The sequence below is a fragment of the Dama dama genome, chromosome 12 (assembly GCF_033118175.1).
Source record: "Dama dama isolate Ldn47 chromosome 12, ASM3311817v1, whole genome shotgun sequence".
NCBI classification, from domain to species: Eukaryota; Metazoa; Chordata; class Mammalia; order Artiodactyla; family Cervidae; genus Dama; species Dama dama.
The window spans coordinates 77,383,261-77,401,215 of NC_083692.1; the positions used below are offsets into that span (position 1 = coordinate 77,383,261).

The 17,955-nt window shown below is 38.3% G+C and overlaps 1 gene segment (V, D, J or C); it reads left to right on the plus strand.

Moving 5' to 3' along the window:
- Nucleotides 1-2,288: 2,288 nt before the first annotated feature.
- Nucleotides 2,289-3,263, plus strand: LOC133066996 (T cell receptor alpha variable 26-1-like). The segment is given in 2 exon segments: nt 2,289-2,328; nt 2,773-3,263. Coding segments are annotated over 2 exon segments (531 nt in total).
- Nucleotides 3,264-17,955: the final 14,692 nt, after the last annotated feature.

The window sequence follows — 17,955 nt, forward strand, 5'->3', positions numbered from 1 at the left end:
CCATGGACAGAGGAGCCTGGTGGTCTACACTCCATGGGATTTCCCAGGTGAGAATACTGGAGTGGGTTGTCATTTCCGTCTACAGGGTATCTTCCTGGTCCAGGGATCGAACCCATGTCTCCCGCATCTCCTACACTGCAGGCATATTCTCACTGCTAAGCCATCTGGGAAGCCCCCTTTTAAAAGATTATATAGTAGTGCTACAGTGCTCAGTCGTGTCCAACTTTTTGAGACCTCATGAACTGTTGTAGACAGCCAGGCTCCTCTGTCCATGGCATTCTTCAGGCAAGAATACTGGAGTGCATTGCCATTTCTTCCTCTAGGGGATCTTCCCAACTCAGAGGCTAAACCTGCATCTCCGGCATCTTCTCCATTGGCAGGCAGACTCTTTACTCCTAAGCCACACCAGTGGGCTTTTGGCCTGGGTTTAGTTCTGCAGTTCACTTAGTCACTGGAGGGGGCTGCTGCAACTGAAAACTGTGGTCCTTTCTGGGAGAGGGAAAGGGAAACGTTTCCCTTGATGTGCCATTGAAAAAGGAAAAACGACATACTTCCATTCTCTTTCTCTTTTTTTAATGTTTAGATGTTTATTTTCATGTTCGAAAGGATGAGTTATCCTGTGGTTAGAATACCTTTATGCTGAACAACAAAGTCACTTTTATTTCTGAAATATTTCCAGAAAAAAAAAGAAAGAAAGAAAAAAGGAAATAGAAATCCAAAAGTAAGGAAGAGTAAGATCAAACTGTTCTGGTAGATTCCATCCACAGTCCCAACAGAAGCCCTTCCCTCTAAAGGCTGCGTCTCTAATTCAGTGCATTTTGCAATATCAGGTTCTGATGTCTCCCACCATAAATTTAGATATTTCTGAGCAGGATGTCTGTACATTTAAAGGCTACAGCTTTGCATGCTTTTATTTGGAAAGGTATTTATTCCAACACACCTTTCAGTGTTTTAGTATATTGCCTATTTTGCACACAAAAAATATCTGCTCTCCGTATCTGAGCATAACTTTTCCACCACCCATACTGGTCCTTTACATAATGGGTTACACGCGGTGTATTACACATAGTACAGTTCTGAGGGAGGAGATGGTTGTTGGGTTTATATACCACCTATCTTGCCATTTGCAGAGATTAGAATGGAGAACTGAGGCCATTTTTGAGTTGATGAGAGTAGAAAGATGATGAAGGAAGGATCCAGACGGAACCACCCTCTGTGGTCAGTGGAGCTGGAATGAGTGGTCTTCCCTGACAGAGACTTTACTGTGGTCCCAACATCCCAACACTGGGAAGATGTTACTCTCTTTTGACAGCTTGTACTTTATAACCCCTGGCTGAGGGTCCACTGCCAAGGGTTGTGGGCATCTTAGCCCAACAACCTAAGTCCTTTCCATGTACCTTCCTGACACTGCTTTCTCTGTTTCCCTCCTCTGATTATCTTTTCCCTTCCCTATTACTTATGCTTTTATCCCTTCCCCTGATTTTTTCTACCACTTACTCCCACCCTACACCCCACCCCGACTTTGTTTGCATTCCTTCCTGTCTTTCTCTCTGCTTCAGCATCTTTGGTGCACAGCGCCTATAAGCATGGGCATAGAGAACATGAGGATTAAAGATCACTCTTCAAGAAGAGTGAGGCGGACACCATCTGAGTCATCAGTTACTATATCAAGAACAGATGCTTTGAGAAATGTTTACCTAGATGGTGGTAGACACATGATTTCAAGGACCTTTACAGGAGCCCAGAATTCCAGATTGTATAGCTTTAGTCTCAACATTATTAATATTTTCTGTCCTCCAGAGAACATCATCGCCTGCTCTGGAGTTTCACACACATTTTCTGGAATGTGGATGCAAATTTTCATCTCCTTACAATACAGAGCTCAGTACAGCTTTCTGGTATTAATTAATGTTTTCCGTAAGCTTCATAGAACACCAGCCAATTTCTTTAAGGAACCAAATGATAGGACAATGGCTCTGGATAGACATATCATTGTGATTGGCGTTCCTTTTACAGAGCCAGACTTTAAACTTCACAGAGGATGGCAACAGACACCGTGTGAGTTGGGGATGTCTCTCCTTCTTTAGGGGCCATGCCTAAACCAGGGCAGGAAGACCTAGACAAGGAACTGCTTGATCATTGGCTGAAAGATCCTGGCAACAACACACTGATACCTGCTCTGGTTCTAAGTCTTTACCAGCAGTAGTTGTTCCTGTTCGGTGGAAACAAGCCCAGGAGCAGACACAAGTCTGAGCTGTGAGCCCTTGATCCTGGTTTGTTCTTGGAGTATGAGGCTGGTGACTGGAGTAACCATGTTTCTGACCTTGGGTAAGTGCTCTGTGTCTACAAGGGATGACTTGAGGGCACAGGGACATGAAGTATTATTTGCTCTCTGCTCTCCCTGTGCTCTATTCAGCCTTGTAATGATGGGATTGAGAACTGATCTATGCATTTGCTAGGGAGCACAAACTTCTACATGACAGGTTAAATCATAGCCATGATCCCAGAAGACCACTTAGCAGTAACCAGTTTGTAAGAAATCCCTGCGTTTACTGAGCAAAGGACCCATGAGATAAAGGTTATAGAGTCTCAGATTCTTGCATTGTGTCTTTGGTCTCTATATAATAAACACCAATGATATTTTGCAGGACATAGATAAAAACACTGGAATAGAGGGTAGGAATTATGGGACAGTTATGGGAATGTTGTATACTTGATCCACAGAATTACACTGATTTGTGGTCAGGGGCTTTTATTTTCTTGACCCTTTAGGGACTGTGATTAATGCTAAGACCACCCAGCCCAGGTCCATGTATTGTGCTGAAGGAGAGGATGTGAACCTGCCTTGTAACCACTCTACCATTGGTGGAGATGACTATATACATTGGTATCGGCAAAATCCCAATCAGAGTCCACAGTATGTCATTCGTGGCTTACGAGGCACAGTGAACAGCAGCCTGGTCTCTCTGACCATAGCTTCAGACAGAAAGTCCAGCACCTTGGTTCTGCCCCAGGTCACCCTGAGAGACACCGCTGTGTACTACTGCATCCTGAGAGGGGCACACGGGGCCAGATGGGGCTGCACCTGCACAGTATCTCTGGTGGGAAGGAGGGGGACACAGTGGGGGAGCAGTCACAAGAGCAAATCTAGAGTCATCTGGAAGGAGAGTCAGAGAGCAGTAAGAGATGAGGAAAATGAAGGGAAGGAAACGGAGAGAAGACGCATTAAGAAAAGGACAAGGAAGAAGTGCTTCATTGATTGATGTGGCTGCGACGAATTATGGGTATACTAAGAATCCTAATTGCAACATATAAATAAAGTGAGAAGCATTAGCAATTTTTCATGGTTCTTTCTCAAGTCAATAAAACGTTAGTTCCAATGTGTTAATCTTAACCTAAGAGTGAGAAAAATACAAATAATTCTCGTTCCAAAGACTTCTTTCATGTCTGACTCTTTGCCAACTCAAGAACTGTAGCCCTCCAGGCTTCTCTGTCCATGGAATTTTCTAGGCAAGAATACTGGAGTGGGTTACCATTTCCTTCTCCAGAAGATCTTCCCAATCCAGGGATCAAATCTGGTCTCCTTTGTCTCCTGAATTGTAGGCGGATTCTTTACCACTGTGCCACCTGGGAAGTGGTCCAATTTATTCTTTATAATGTCTATGTAGTACTCTGAAATGTTCTATTATTAACTACTTTTCCATTAATAAATATTTGTTTCTATTACTGTGCTACCATAAAGAGTGTTGTCTTTATACAGCTTTGTAGATTGACTTTTGTATATGTGGAAACATGTCTATTGTAATGGAATTTCTGAAACTGGAATGGCTGTTTGCAAAACAGGTGCATTTAAAATTTTTTTGATAAAGTGACAACTTTCCATTCAAGTGGTATAAACAATCATACTTCAACCAACAGGAAGTGGAAAGGTGCAGTTTGCATCTTCTAAAAATTGAGAATTATCAGCCATTTTCATTTTAGCAATCCAAATGTACTTTATCTATAGCATTTTACTGATCCCTAGTGCTTTTGAGCAATTTTTTTCTCTGTATATTGGCACTCTTTCATTCAACCTTGGTCACATGCTTATTCCCATCTTTTGACCATTTTTTCCATTAGATTAGTTTTATTTTTATTTGCTAGAATTATTTTGATATCTTACTTGATAATTCAAATTTTATATTTGTTAGTATGTTTTATTCTAACATACTACCATTTAGTTTTTAAATGATGTTGTTTTAGTTCTTATACTGTCAAATCTATCAAAAATTTCTTCTTGGCTTTAAAATTACTGTCTTTTTAGAAAGCCCTAAATGTGTCTTTTAATCTTTATTATCGTTTAGTGAGTTATTCTGAGACCTATGCCACCTATTAGAAAGCTAAGCCTCAAAGAGATTTTAAAAGTTGCCTATCTTCAGTTTTAATATGTCTTAGTCCAGCTGTTACATTTATTTTTAAATCTGCTAATGTCAAGCTCCAAAATCTTGGCATGTGTTACTCAATGTGGCCTCACTGGAAGCAATAGTAAGAAGAAATCCCCCAAATAATGAGTCAACTGGAAAGTCAGTGGAATGAATCACATACCCATCGCAGAAGGTGAAACATTTCAGGGCAAAATGTTCAAGTGTTAGAATAAAAAGCGTATGTTGTGACTCGAGAAAAGCAATAGTCCTTAATCTGTAAAGAAACATGCTAGTCCTCTAAATATCCAAATGGCAGTAGAACTATGTGTTACTGATTGTAGTAAGATTCTGAAACATCCTTAGCTCCCTATTAGTCACACATTTTCCCCAGGTGAAAAGATTTAGAGGAAATTAGAGCACAAGGCAGGAAAATAATAAAGAGGTATTCTGGTCCTTGATGTGAGCAGCATCACTAACATAATATTCTTAGATCATCAAAAAGACAGAAATCTATCCTCCTGTGTAGATGTGTACCTAAATGTAAATTGCTGTGTTTATCAGGCTTTGGAAATTGCTTTGATTCGTGAGTTAGAGATAAAAGAACAGATACTTGTACTGAAGTCCTGGAAAGTGCAATGAGAGGTGCTGTAGTACTTTCCAAATACCAGCATATCTCTCCAGTCACATATAGTAGGTATTCAATAAATATTTATTGAGTAAAGACTGATGATACTAATGATTACTAGGGATGCAATAAAAATTGAAAGGGTGAATTAGAGCTTCTATAAAAATAGAAAAGAGAGTCAACCTCACACAGATTTCATAATGAAGACAGGGTTGTATTTGAAAAATACTTATTTATTCATAAACTCATTAATCCTTTCCTTTTATTTCCATTTCTTTTCCTTCCTCCCTGGCTCTCTCTTTTCCTTCTTTCCTCTCTTTACTCCTTTTTCCTATCATTATTAGTGAAATAGGTCATGTGAAACTTTAGTTTATTCCAATACAAAATTCTTCCTTCCATTAAAATTCCCAGTATGATGTTTTTCTCATAAAGTGGTTGACACCAGATATTTTGAAAAATTAAAATTGTGTTTAACTAGAGTCCCCTGCAAAGAGGCATGGAATTCTCCCGATTTTAGAAAAATGGATGCAAAAAAATAGGTGTTTAGCTTTCAACTGGTATTCTCATTCAATTCATCTTCCATAACTATAAGCCAACAAAGGTGTTAAAAGTCCATGTGGTATTTCAGCAAACCCATGCCCATAGGAAGCACAGTGCTTGCCAACCCAAAAGTAGTGAACAGATTTTAAAAAGCCTTTTTTGATTTCTAATTTTTCATCTCTGTTCAGAAATAATCCTTTCCAAAATAAATAAATAAATAAATAAATAAAGTGCCGTTTTTATACCAAACGTGTCCTGCTTTAAAACGTTCTACTGAATTTATCTTTAGAAATCATAGAATTAATGAGTACTGTTTAATAGAACTGTCATTAGTTCTATCACTAATTCTACCAATAGAGATTCACCATGAGTATATGATCTCACAGGAAAATTAATAGGAGTTAGTAACTTGGAGCTCCATTGCCTCACTGTGTCTTAACTGCTTTTCCTACAGCTAATACATTAGTAAATTGAATCAGGAAAGATTGTTGGCAGTGCACACTGAGGATTCTAATGTTTCACAAATTCTACCTGTTTGCACACCTGAGGGACTGAATCTAAAGTTAGAAGAATATCTAATTTGTTCGTTACACCAGAATTGCATAACACTGGCAACATACTAAGTGATGTCTAAATTAACAATAACAAGTGTATACACAATACAGAACATAGAGAAGAAAGTATCCTGGGCACAAAGAGGATGAGAAAACTTCATAAAATAATTCATTTAGTAGTTAGAATGAAAGTTTAGAAAACTACATCACTCATGTAATAAATACATGATGACTATGAAAGGCAAAAAAAAATTTTAAAAATAGAAGAAAACCTGAAATAAAGGAGAATGATATGACCAGATGGAGAGGGTGACAAAATAAAATTTTGTGATAAAATTAATACTGTAAAGGTATTACATTAAAAATTGGAAAACATTTCCATCCATGTGCCAAGGATAAAGGATTTATAAATAGTAGTCAGAATGAAGATCTGAATGTAAGAATAATGCATGAAGTTAATAGAAAAAATTCAGAACTTGTTCATTCTTTGTGTTAGATACACATTTCTGAAACAGGACACAATAATCACTAAGCATCAAAACTAATTTATATTCACATATGCATTCACTTTTTGTCACTTTTCTGTACAGCAAAGATGGGCACAACATTGTAAATCAACTACTCTTCATTAAAAAAACTTATCTATATTAAAATTATTTCAAGAGTTAAAAGGATAACTAGAAAATCTATCAAAGGATAACTAGTGGATATATTTGCAATATTATTATTTTATAAAATTTAATATTGATGTTCAAAAATAATATATTATCAAACATTATCTATCACATATATCATCAAAGGGATCATTTTGATTTAAAAATATCTCTTTCAAATCAACAAGAAAGCAAGCAAATTGATAGAAAAGACCAAAGTCTGAAGTAGGTTTTCGACAACAGCAGATATTCAGATAGTCAATAAACATGTCATTCCTATAGGATACATAAGCTGACATAGCTAATTTACACTGGCAGAAATCAGAATACTGTTATATGCAGGGCAATATCATAAAGAGAGCACTGTAGGGCTGGTAAAGCTCTGTTTCTTGATCTGAGTGCTGGTTAAAAGAGTGTTGGTTATGTGAAAATTTACCAGGCTGTACCCTTATATTACATTTTCTTATATGACTATAATACTCCAATAAAAACTAAAACGATACATGATGACCTCCTACTAAATATAAGGTAACAATGAACTAAAACTGAAATTTCAGGTGCTTTCATTCTAGTCTTCCTTTTCTGCTCCTGAAATATTTAAGTAAGAACAGATTTGTGAAACAAGCATGACTTCTGACCAGGGGTAAGCCTTCTATTAATAGACCATAGATGAGAAATGTGTTATTGGTCTTTTTCATCTCTCCGGGATACAAATGTGACTTTTGGCCTTTGGTATGTAGTATCAGGACTCCCCTGGTGGCTCAGCGGTAAAGAATCCGCCTGCAATGCAGGAGCTGCAGGACTCTCAGTTTCGATCCCTGGGTCGGGAAGATCCCAGGAGAGGGCATGGCAACCCACTCCAGTATTCTTGCCTGGAGAATCCCGTGGACAGAGGAGCCTGGCAGGCTACAGTCCACAGGGTCAGAAAGAGTCCATAGAGTCGCTTCATGACTGAAGTGACTTAGCACGCATGCACTCATGTATTAGCAAGGTACTAACCCATTGATGGGGTCGCAAAGAGTCGGACACGACTGAGCGACTGAACCGAACTGAGCTGAACCCATTGACATTTGGCATTATTAGGAAAAGTAGAAAAATTTAGTGAATAGAAAAGGGTGATAAATCGCTCAGGATGCTTACATCTTACTGATTAGAACAGAGTTCAAGCTGATCTCAAGCTGTGAAAGTCTGGGGAAGGCATGCATTTTTGTCTAGAAACATTGCTGAAAAACAGAACATAGTAAGGATGAAGAAGTAAATCTACTTGTTGGCAATGAACAGTACCTGCCATAGCCTTTCACCTAAATATTAAGGTGAAAGTGAAAGTCCCTCAGTTGTGTCTGACTCTTTGAGACCCAGTGGGCTATACAGTTCATGGAATTCTCTGGGTCAGAATACTGAAGTGGGTAGTCTTTCCCTTCTCCAGAAGATCTTCCCAACCCAGGTTTCGAACTCAGGTCTCCCTAATTGCAGGAGGATTCTTCACCCCCTGAGCCACATGGGAAGCCCAAGAACACTGGAGTGGGTAGTCCATCCCTTTGCCAGCAGATCTTCCCGACCCAGGAATTGAACCGGGGTCTCCTGCATTGCAGGTGGATTCTTTGCCAACTGAGCTACCAGGGAAGCATTTAAGGGCTCTTGAAACACTGTGGCATTCTGTGCAGTCAATGAGATTTGTTAGCCCACATCTTTATCCTTAACATTGTCTCAGAATCTAGTGTGATTCCCATTTGCTGTAAAAACAGAAAAGGGAGTTCATCTTATCTTTGGATTCCAATGGCTGGTGAAATGGAAGAGAGAGGGGAACATTTATAAAGGAGCTTTGGAATGATTAACTTTACACTCCATGTTAGTTAAAGAAGCAATAGCCTCTGTGAAAATTCCTTCCACATGGCCTTAACTAAAAATTGACCATTTATAATACCTCTCTCTCTCTTGTAGTTGCTCCTAATTCTTTCTCATCTAAAACACTTCCAGTTTAGTGATGGGAACAGCATTCTCTTCACAACCACACCCGTGCAAAAATAGACTCTTGTCTTTGCTCTCAGTCTCAAACAGAGCCCTCAATCATGGACAGTCCAGGAAGGAGCGATTTCCATTCAGAACTGTACTTATGAGAAGAGTGAATTTGACTACTTCCCATGGTATCAGCAATACCTTGGTAAAGGCCCTGCATTCTTGGTAGCCATCCATTTGGTTGTGAATAAAAAGGAAGATTAACAGTTTTCCTCAGTACAGTGCTGAACAGCTCTCACTGCACATCACAGCTTCCCAGCCTGAAGACTCAGCACCTACTTCTGCAGCAAGTGCCGAGTGCTCCCCAGGCACCTGCAGCCTGTGCCCAGATCTGCAGCCCAGGATCCAGCCACACCCTGTTTTGTAGATTAAATACACATGCACACACACAATTTGTTTGTGCATAAGAAGGCTTAATATATTTAAGAAAATTAAAATTATACAGAATTTATTCTTTGATCAGTAGTGAAATTGACTTAGAAAATCAATAGCAAAAAGATATCTTTAGAAACTCCCAAATATTTGGAATTTAGGCAGTAAGTTTTAAAGTAACCCATAGGTTAAAGAAATAATTACTTGGCTGTTAGAAAGTATTTTGAAAGAAAATATAGTGAGAACATGTATACATATACATATTATGAGATACAGGTAATATCTCATAATATAATATCTCATAATAGACTCTGGTAAAGAATCTGCCTGCAATGCGGGAGACCTGGTTTCAATCTCTGGGTTGGGAAGATCCCCTGGAGAAGGGAAAGGCTATCCGCTCCAGTACTCTGTCCTCGAGAATTCCATGAACTGCATAGGCCATGGGGTCTCAAAGAGTCACACAGGATTAAGCTACTTCCACTTTCAATTTCATAGGTAATATTTTACATAGGAGGAGTTCATCTTTTTAAATACTTATATTTCCAAGAAAAATGCTGCAAAACAACTATCTAAGCTTTCAACAAAAAAGATAGAAGAACAAATTACAACTAATATAAACTGAAATAAGAAAATAATAAAAATGTCAAGTTGGTAAAACAGAAGGAAAATGATAGACATACCCATGAGATACAAAGTTAAGTTTGCTAAAATGATTAATAAACTATATATTCCTAGACAGAATTAGCATGGTAAAAAAAAGAAAAAACACAAATTAGAAATATAAAGAATGAAAAAGTAAAATATTGTACAGATGTTACAATGTTAAAAACATAGAGTCCCTCTGCTGTCTACCTGAAACTATCACAGCATTGTGAATTGGCTATACTCCAATACAAGATAAAAATTTCAATAAAAATGAATAAAAAGGGAAAATAAAAAATTATTAACAAGATAATGCTACTGACTCATCCCAAGTGGGGATGTGGGAAAGTGGAGAAATTTGATTTTTTGGCAAGGGTGCAATGACAATTCAATGCAGTAATGATAGTCATATGAACAAATGATTTAGGGACAATTGGATATTCCTAGGCAAATTAGTGAATCTTGGCCTAAATCTCACACCTTATACAAAAATTTGAGGAGAATCTCAAAATGGACTGTATATCCAAGTGTAAAATCTAAAACTCTAAACCTTTTTGAAAAAAAAAATCTTCAGGACCAAGTGTTAGACAAAACGATTTTTGTCATGATGTTAAAGCACAATCAATAAAAAATAAAATATTTCATCAAAAGTAAAAATGCTTGCTCTGTGAAAGATACTATTAAGAGAATGTAAAGGACAAACCACAGAATGGCAGGAAATATTTTCACGATGTATTTTCATCAAAGGATGGTGTTCAGAAAGCAATGAACTGTCTAATCTCAGTAGGAAGAAAACAAGAAGTCCAATTGGAAAATGGTTCATCCAAACATATCATGGAAGAGCTATGTGTTGGGGAAATAAGCATATAAACAGATGTTCAACATCATTAACCACCAAGGAAATGCAAATTAAAGCCGCAATGAGATACCATTCCACATCTTGCTTAATGGCTAAGATGAAAATTACTCATGATAACCAAGTTCTGGCAATGATGTAGAGAAGCTGGACCACTCACACATTGCTGGTGAGTAAATGGTGCAGTCATTCTGGAAGACAGTTTAGCAGTTCCACATAAACTTAAATATTCACTCACCTTACAACCCAGCAATCACACTCTCTTATGGGCATTTGAGTTTCTTACTTAGTAATTTCCAGGTATATGAAGCTGATCAATTACCTGGTCCTGTGCTCATTTTGCAGATTTCCAAATAACCCACCAGTTTAACATCATATTGGGCTTCTGTGATGCTCAGATGGTAAAGAATCTGCCCACAATGCAGGAGAGCTGTGTCTGATTCCTGGGTCAGGAAGATACCCTGGAGAAAGGAATGGCTACCATTCCAGTATTCTTGCCTGGATAATTCCATGGGCAGAGGAGCCTGGTGGGCTGTAGTCCATGGGATCACAAAGAGTTGGACATGACTTAGTGACTGAACAACAATAACATATATATGTATGTGTGTGTGTATATATATATATATATATATATATATACATACAATTAGATTGCTTCCTGCTCATCTTCGGATAATGAGGACCCATTAGAAATTGTAAAGATCAAATTTTATATTAAGAATTACAAGGCAATGTACAATTTTTCCCTGAGTTACTTATAGTAACTCATTCACCCTTTTCTGCCACATACTCTAGATGTACATCAGCCACTTTAAAATAAAACCATTTATGCTGCTATTAAGCTCTTTCCTTAATCTGAACCTTTGCGGATGCTGTCCTCTTTAGTCAGAGTGGTTTTTCCCAAGTGCTTGTTCAAAACACATATATGCACTCAACCTTTACAGCCCAGTTCAAGCAACATTACTTCTTATGTGAAATCTCAGAGGATAATATTGCTAACTTTTAATTATAAATATTCTTGGATCTGCTCCCCTCTTAAGATGGTTTGACAGGAATATTTGCTACTCGGGGCCATCTTATATTTATATTTATCCAAACTGTTTCCTACGAGGCATGAAGAGATTCCTTTTAGTCCACAAACCAAAGCACGGTCAGGTTCCCTTCTTTTCATTTAGCAGATATCTCCTTCACAGCACAAGCCCCGGAGATAGGCTACAGCAAATACGATGGTGTGAGCTGGGAAAGCGCGGCCTTCTCTAGGGGGTGACTGTTCTGTCTTGGTTTACATCCTTCTGTGTAAACTGCGGCAGGGCTCCTGATCTGCATGAAGACCAGGGAACTTTTAAAGCATCCCCAAGTGCTGCTCTAGACCCCTTGCTCTTCTAGGGTCGGAGTGGAGCCTTCACCAACATAGCATTGCTAGATTTGTCTTCATTTGGAGGTTCAAATCCAACATGCCTGAAAAGGAAGAGTTATCCCAGGGATGTGCATTTCAAAGAACTTTGTTAACTCATGGGCTTTTCCTTTTCCATTACATCCTAAACCTGCTTCTCTTTCTGTTTCTATATATAAAGTAATTCAGATTCAGATTTACTTTTGACTTTAAAGAAGTTTTGAGATTTCTACTGTTTGTATAATTACATGGCAACACTTCAAAGACATTAAGGATCCTATAGTGGGTTGGAGGGCGGGTCCCGAAAGATACACTCACATCCTAACCCACGGAAACTGTGAATGTGAACTTATTTAACAAAGAACTTTTTCAAATGGAATTAAGCAAAGGATATCAAAATCCAATCATACTGGATTATATTGGTGGGGCCTCAATCCAGTGACAAGTGTCCTTTTAAGAGACACACAGGTGAGAAGGCCTAGTGAGGTCTTTTTGATGGAGGAGGAGACTGGAGGTGTACAGTCACTAACAAAGGAGCACCTGGAACCACCAGAAGCCAGAAGAGGCAGGAAGGAGTCTCTCCAGAAACATTTGGAAGCAATGTGTTCCTGCTGACACCTTATCATCAGACTTCTGCCCTCCAGGTTGCAGGGAACCAATTCTTGTTTTTTGGAGCCATCAAATTTGTGATGATTTGTTATGGGAGAACTAGGGCTACTGGAGCTAAAACAGTTTTCAAAAGGTAGCATTTCTAAATAGCTGCAAGCAACTCCTGACTGTTTACATTCATGGAAGGGCACTTTTAAATTGCTCTTTGGGACATTTGTATTCAAATTCTCACATATGCAAACATATATATTTATTTATCATTCAGCAAATATTTGAGTAATCACTGTTTACCAGGTATTACTGGATCAGCAATTTTTGATCCAGTCACAGAGGGGCAGCATCTGCAAACATAGACCCTCCGTGGGGAAGATGGGTGGATAATAAGGTGGTAAATCTGATTGGCTGTCCCAAATTGCAGTCACTCCTTTCTATTTTCTTTCCAAAAGGCAGTATAGACCACATTTCTATAGGTCTGGAAGAAGCTGATACAAGGGAAACACTTTTAGGAGCAGGCAGATTCAGCAACTCTTTCTGAAGAGGAAGAAAAGGGAGATGCTACTGTTAGCACCAGTGTTGATCTTATGGATGCAAACATCACCTGAGTTTGGGGTGTCCCTGATTGCTCCTTGAAAATTCAGCACAGAGGAATCTTATCTGCAGGCCACTGTAGGAGGGGGATTTTCTGACGGAGAGCAGGATGTTGAGAAGAAAATGAAAACTAAAAAGTGGGAGATAGAGTTGGGGAGAGAGACATGGGAAGAAGGAGAAAATACACAAGAAGAATGAGAGAGACCATGACAGCTGAGAGAATAAACATCTAATCAGACTTTCTCTGTTACTTCTCACTGCTTTTCTGAACAGAAATGAATGGAAAACAGAATTCATTTTCCTGAATTCTTGCTCCTGCAAGAAGGAAAGAACTTCACCACATACTGCAATTCCTCAAGCACATTTTACAGTTTACAGTGGTATAAGCAGAGGCCTGGGGGAAGTCCTGTCCTCTTGATGGTATTAGCTGAGGGTGGAGAAGTGAAGATGGCGCAGAGACGGACAGATCGGTGTGGAGAGTCCAGACAGCACAGCTCCCTGCACCTCGCCGCTGCCCAGCTCTCAGACGTAGGAACCTACTTCTGGGCAAGGGGACAGTGCTCTGGAAGCACCTGCTGTCTGTCCCCAAACCTCACTGTGGGCTCCAGGGTCTCTCCTCCTCATCTCTCCTCAGAGCAGGGGCCAGAGAAAGCTGAAGTCATGATGTCTATGAAGAAATTGAATTTTTAATAAAAAAAAATCCCCAGACTCAGTGTCACTGAAGAATTCTGTCAAACGTTGAATTATACACAATTTCTTGCAGAAAATAGAAAGAAAATAATTCTTCACTCATTTTATGAGGCTAATATTACCCTGATACCCAAATCTGACAAAGACCATTAAGAACCAAAAACTACAGGGAAATATCTTTTATCTTGAAGATAGACACAACATTTCTGAAAATATTTTAGCAAGTTAAATTCATTGATATATAAAATGAATAATATACCGAGCACAAATGTAATTTCTCTCAAGGGCGCAAGACACTTTAATATTGAAAATCAATGGATGGAATTCACCATATTAACAGGGTAGAAAAGAAAAATCATATCATCATATTAACCTAGTCAGAAAAAAAGGATTTGCAAAAATTCAGTAGTCAGTTATGTTGAAAACTCTGAGCAACACAAGAATAGTGGGGAATCTCTTCAATAACTAATGGTATTCTTACTAGTAAAAGAGTATGATTTTCTCTAATAAAGAGAACAAAACCAGACAGAATGTCCATTCTTGTCACTCCTTCTGTACAGTGCTAGATGTTGGAGCCAGTGCAATAAAGAAAGTAGATGTAACAATCTTATAGAGTTGAAAGAAAAAGTGAAACTGCCACTATTTGCTGGTAACATGATCATCTATGTAGAAAATCCAAAGAATACACTCCTAAAATTATATTAGGGAAATCTAAATTAAAATTACAAAGAGAAACCACTTCACATCTATCACAAGGGCCAAAATTAAAATTACTGACAATATCAAGTTCTGGCAAGGAAGCAGAGAAGTTGGATCACTCATTCATTGCTGGTAGGTGGGTGAATGGCCCAGTCATTCTAGAAAACAATCCATGAGTTTCACATAAACTTAAATATTCACTTACTGAACAACCCAGAAATCACACTCCTGGGTATTTCTGCTTGAGAAATGAAAACTTTATGTTCACACAAAAATATGTACATTAGTACTGGAAATTAACCAGTGATCTTCACTGAATGAACAGATAAATATTCTGTAGTGCATTCACACAATGAAATATTATTTATACATCTTTCTCAACTTCAATACGGTTATTTTGCAATAAATCATTTTAAGTTGAAACAATAGTAAGTCAAAAGTTCATTTAATATGGGAAGGAAACCTAAAAAAGAGTGGAGATAAACATATGCATGTATAACTGATTCTCTTTGCTATACTGCAGGAACTGACATTGTAAAGAAACTTTACTTCAATAAAAATAAATTAAAATTAAAAAAATAAAAGAAAATCCATCTAATATTTTTAACCTAGCTTCCCTTGAAAGTGAAAGTCACTCAGTCGTGTCTGACTCTCTGTGACCCCGTGGACTGTCCATGGAATTCTCCAGGCCAGACTACTGGAGTGGGCAGCCTTTCCCTTCTCCAGGGCATCTTCCCAATCCAGGGATTGAACACAGATCTCCTGCATTGCAGGCGGATTCTTTACCAGCTGAGTCACAAGGGAAATCCAAGAATACTGGAATGGGTAGCCTATCCCTTTTCCAGAGGAACTTTCCAACCCAGGAATCAAACCAGGGTCTCCTGCATTGCAACAAATTCTTTACCAAATCAGCTATCAGGGAAGCGGTAGCTTCCCTTAAATGTAGCCAACAATTACATTAGCCTACAGTTGGAAAAAAATGTCTCACACAGTCTATTTTATACTAAAATGATGAAAATCTTATGAATGTGTTGAGTACTGCACTAAAAGTGAAAACCAAAATGGTTATATAGGTATGAAATGGCTGTAAATGTGTCAGTTGTTTACACTCATGATTTTGAGGCTGGCCAGGAGCTCAGCTCACTGCTGCTGCCCAGAATCACCAGGAAATATCATACTGCATGTTGCTAGCCCAGGAAAAGATAAAATTTCCATATTCCAGGTATGGTTTCTACTGAATGCATGCCACTTTCTCACTACTGTAAAGTCAAAAATCTTAAATTGAATTATCCTAATTAAGTTGGGGACAGTCTGTAGTGATTAAAAGGAAAAGATTATTGACATATGCAATAGTCTAGATGGATCTCAGGATGTTATGCTGAGTAAAAAATAATCAATCTCAGAGTCTACATGGTGTATGGTTACACTTACTGGATTATTATGATTGTATAAATAGTGTGATTCTACTTACACAACATTCTCAACAGGACAAAATACAGAGATGAAAGGAGATCAGTAGTGACCTGGACTGTAAAGAATTGCAGGCCTCGGGAGTGTGTGCAAAGAGGGTTTCTTTAGAGAGATGGAAAAATCCTATGTTGTGATTTTAATGGTGGTAACAGGAGCCTATACATGTGATAAAGTTTCACAGAGCTATGCATCAAAACCAGAGTGCATATAAAACTGAGGTATCAGATTACGATTTGTATTTTAATAAAATTTTAGCAATATCAATTTCCTGGTATGTATATGTAATTATTATATTACCACATATATTTTAGAATATCAAGCTGCTCCCCAGGCTGTTGTGGGCCTTTGTGGTCTCTTCTGCCTAGTTACAAATAATTGGAAACCAAGGCATCAGCAGTTTTCAAGGGTTGCAGTGGTGGGGATGGTTGGCAAAACAACCTAAAGTTCTTTAGGGTGATAGAATGGTTCTGTATCTTAATTTTAGTGGTAGTAATAAGAATTTACAGATGTGATCAACTTCACAACTATGCATAAGAAAGTGGATATAAAAACATGTGATAAATATAATATATTGATACATATATGTATTATCTTGGTGTTCCCCAGACTGCTCTGGGCATTTGTGGTCTCCCCTGCTTCCTTGTAAATAATTAGAAACCAGGACATCAGCTGCCTGTCACTCAGAGTTCAAATGGGACAGAAGAAGAGATGGTTCAACCTCATATAAACTCTCCTCCCTGCATCACTCATTAATGAGTTCTTTTGACCTTAAATTCTAAGAACTGGCACTGTTTTGGAGACTGTGTCTATACTTCCTTTTCTACTTGTTTGTTTGCTTTTGGTTCTTTTAAATTAATTCATCTATTAAAATGATGAAACCAAGTGGAAGATTGAGAGATACATACTTCATGATCATGTACAGTATACAAAACTTCAATCATTAAGTTCTGTGGTATTGACATATACTAAGTGTTTGAACAGGACTGGAAAAGGTCAGTTTTCATTCCAGTCCCAAAAAGGGCAATACCAAAGATTGTTCAAATTATTATGCGGTTGTGCTCATTTCACATGCTAGTAAGATTATGCTTAAAATCCTTCAAATAGCCTTCAGCAGTATGGGAACCAAGAACTTCCAGATGTACAAACTGTGTTTCAAGGAGGCAGAGGAGCCCGAGATCAAATTGCCAACGTTCATGGGATCATGGAGAAAGCAAAGGAATTCCAGAACAACATCTACTTCTGCTTCATTGACTACACTAAAAATTTTGTGTGGATAACAACAAACTGGAAAATTCTTAAGGAGATGGAAATACCAACCCACCTTACTTGTCTCCTGAGAAACCTGTATGCAGGTCAAGAGTAACAGTTAGAACCAGACATGGAACAACCAACTGGTTCCAAATTGGAAAAGGAGTACGTCAAGACTGTATTGCCAGTCCTCTTATTTAACTTATATGCAGAGTATAACATGCAAAATGCCTGGCTGGATGAATCACAAGCTGGAATCAAGATTGCTGGGAGAAATATAAAAAACCTCAGATATACAGATGATACCACTCTAATGGGAGAAAGTGAAGAGGAACTTAAGGGCCTCTTGATGAGTGTGAACGAGAAGAGTGAAAAACCTGGCTTGAAACTCAACATTCAAAAATCTAAGATCATGGCATCTGGTCCCATCACTTTATGGCAAATAGAAGGGGAAAAAGTAGAAGTAGTGACAGATTTAATTTTCATGGGCTCCAAAATCCCTATGGATGGTGACTAAAGCCATGAAATTAAAAGATGCTTGCTCCTTGGAAGAGAAGATATGACAAACCTGCAGGTGAGCTAAGTTGCTTCAGTCGT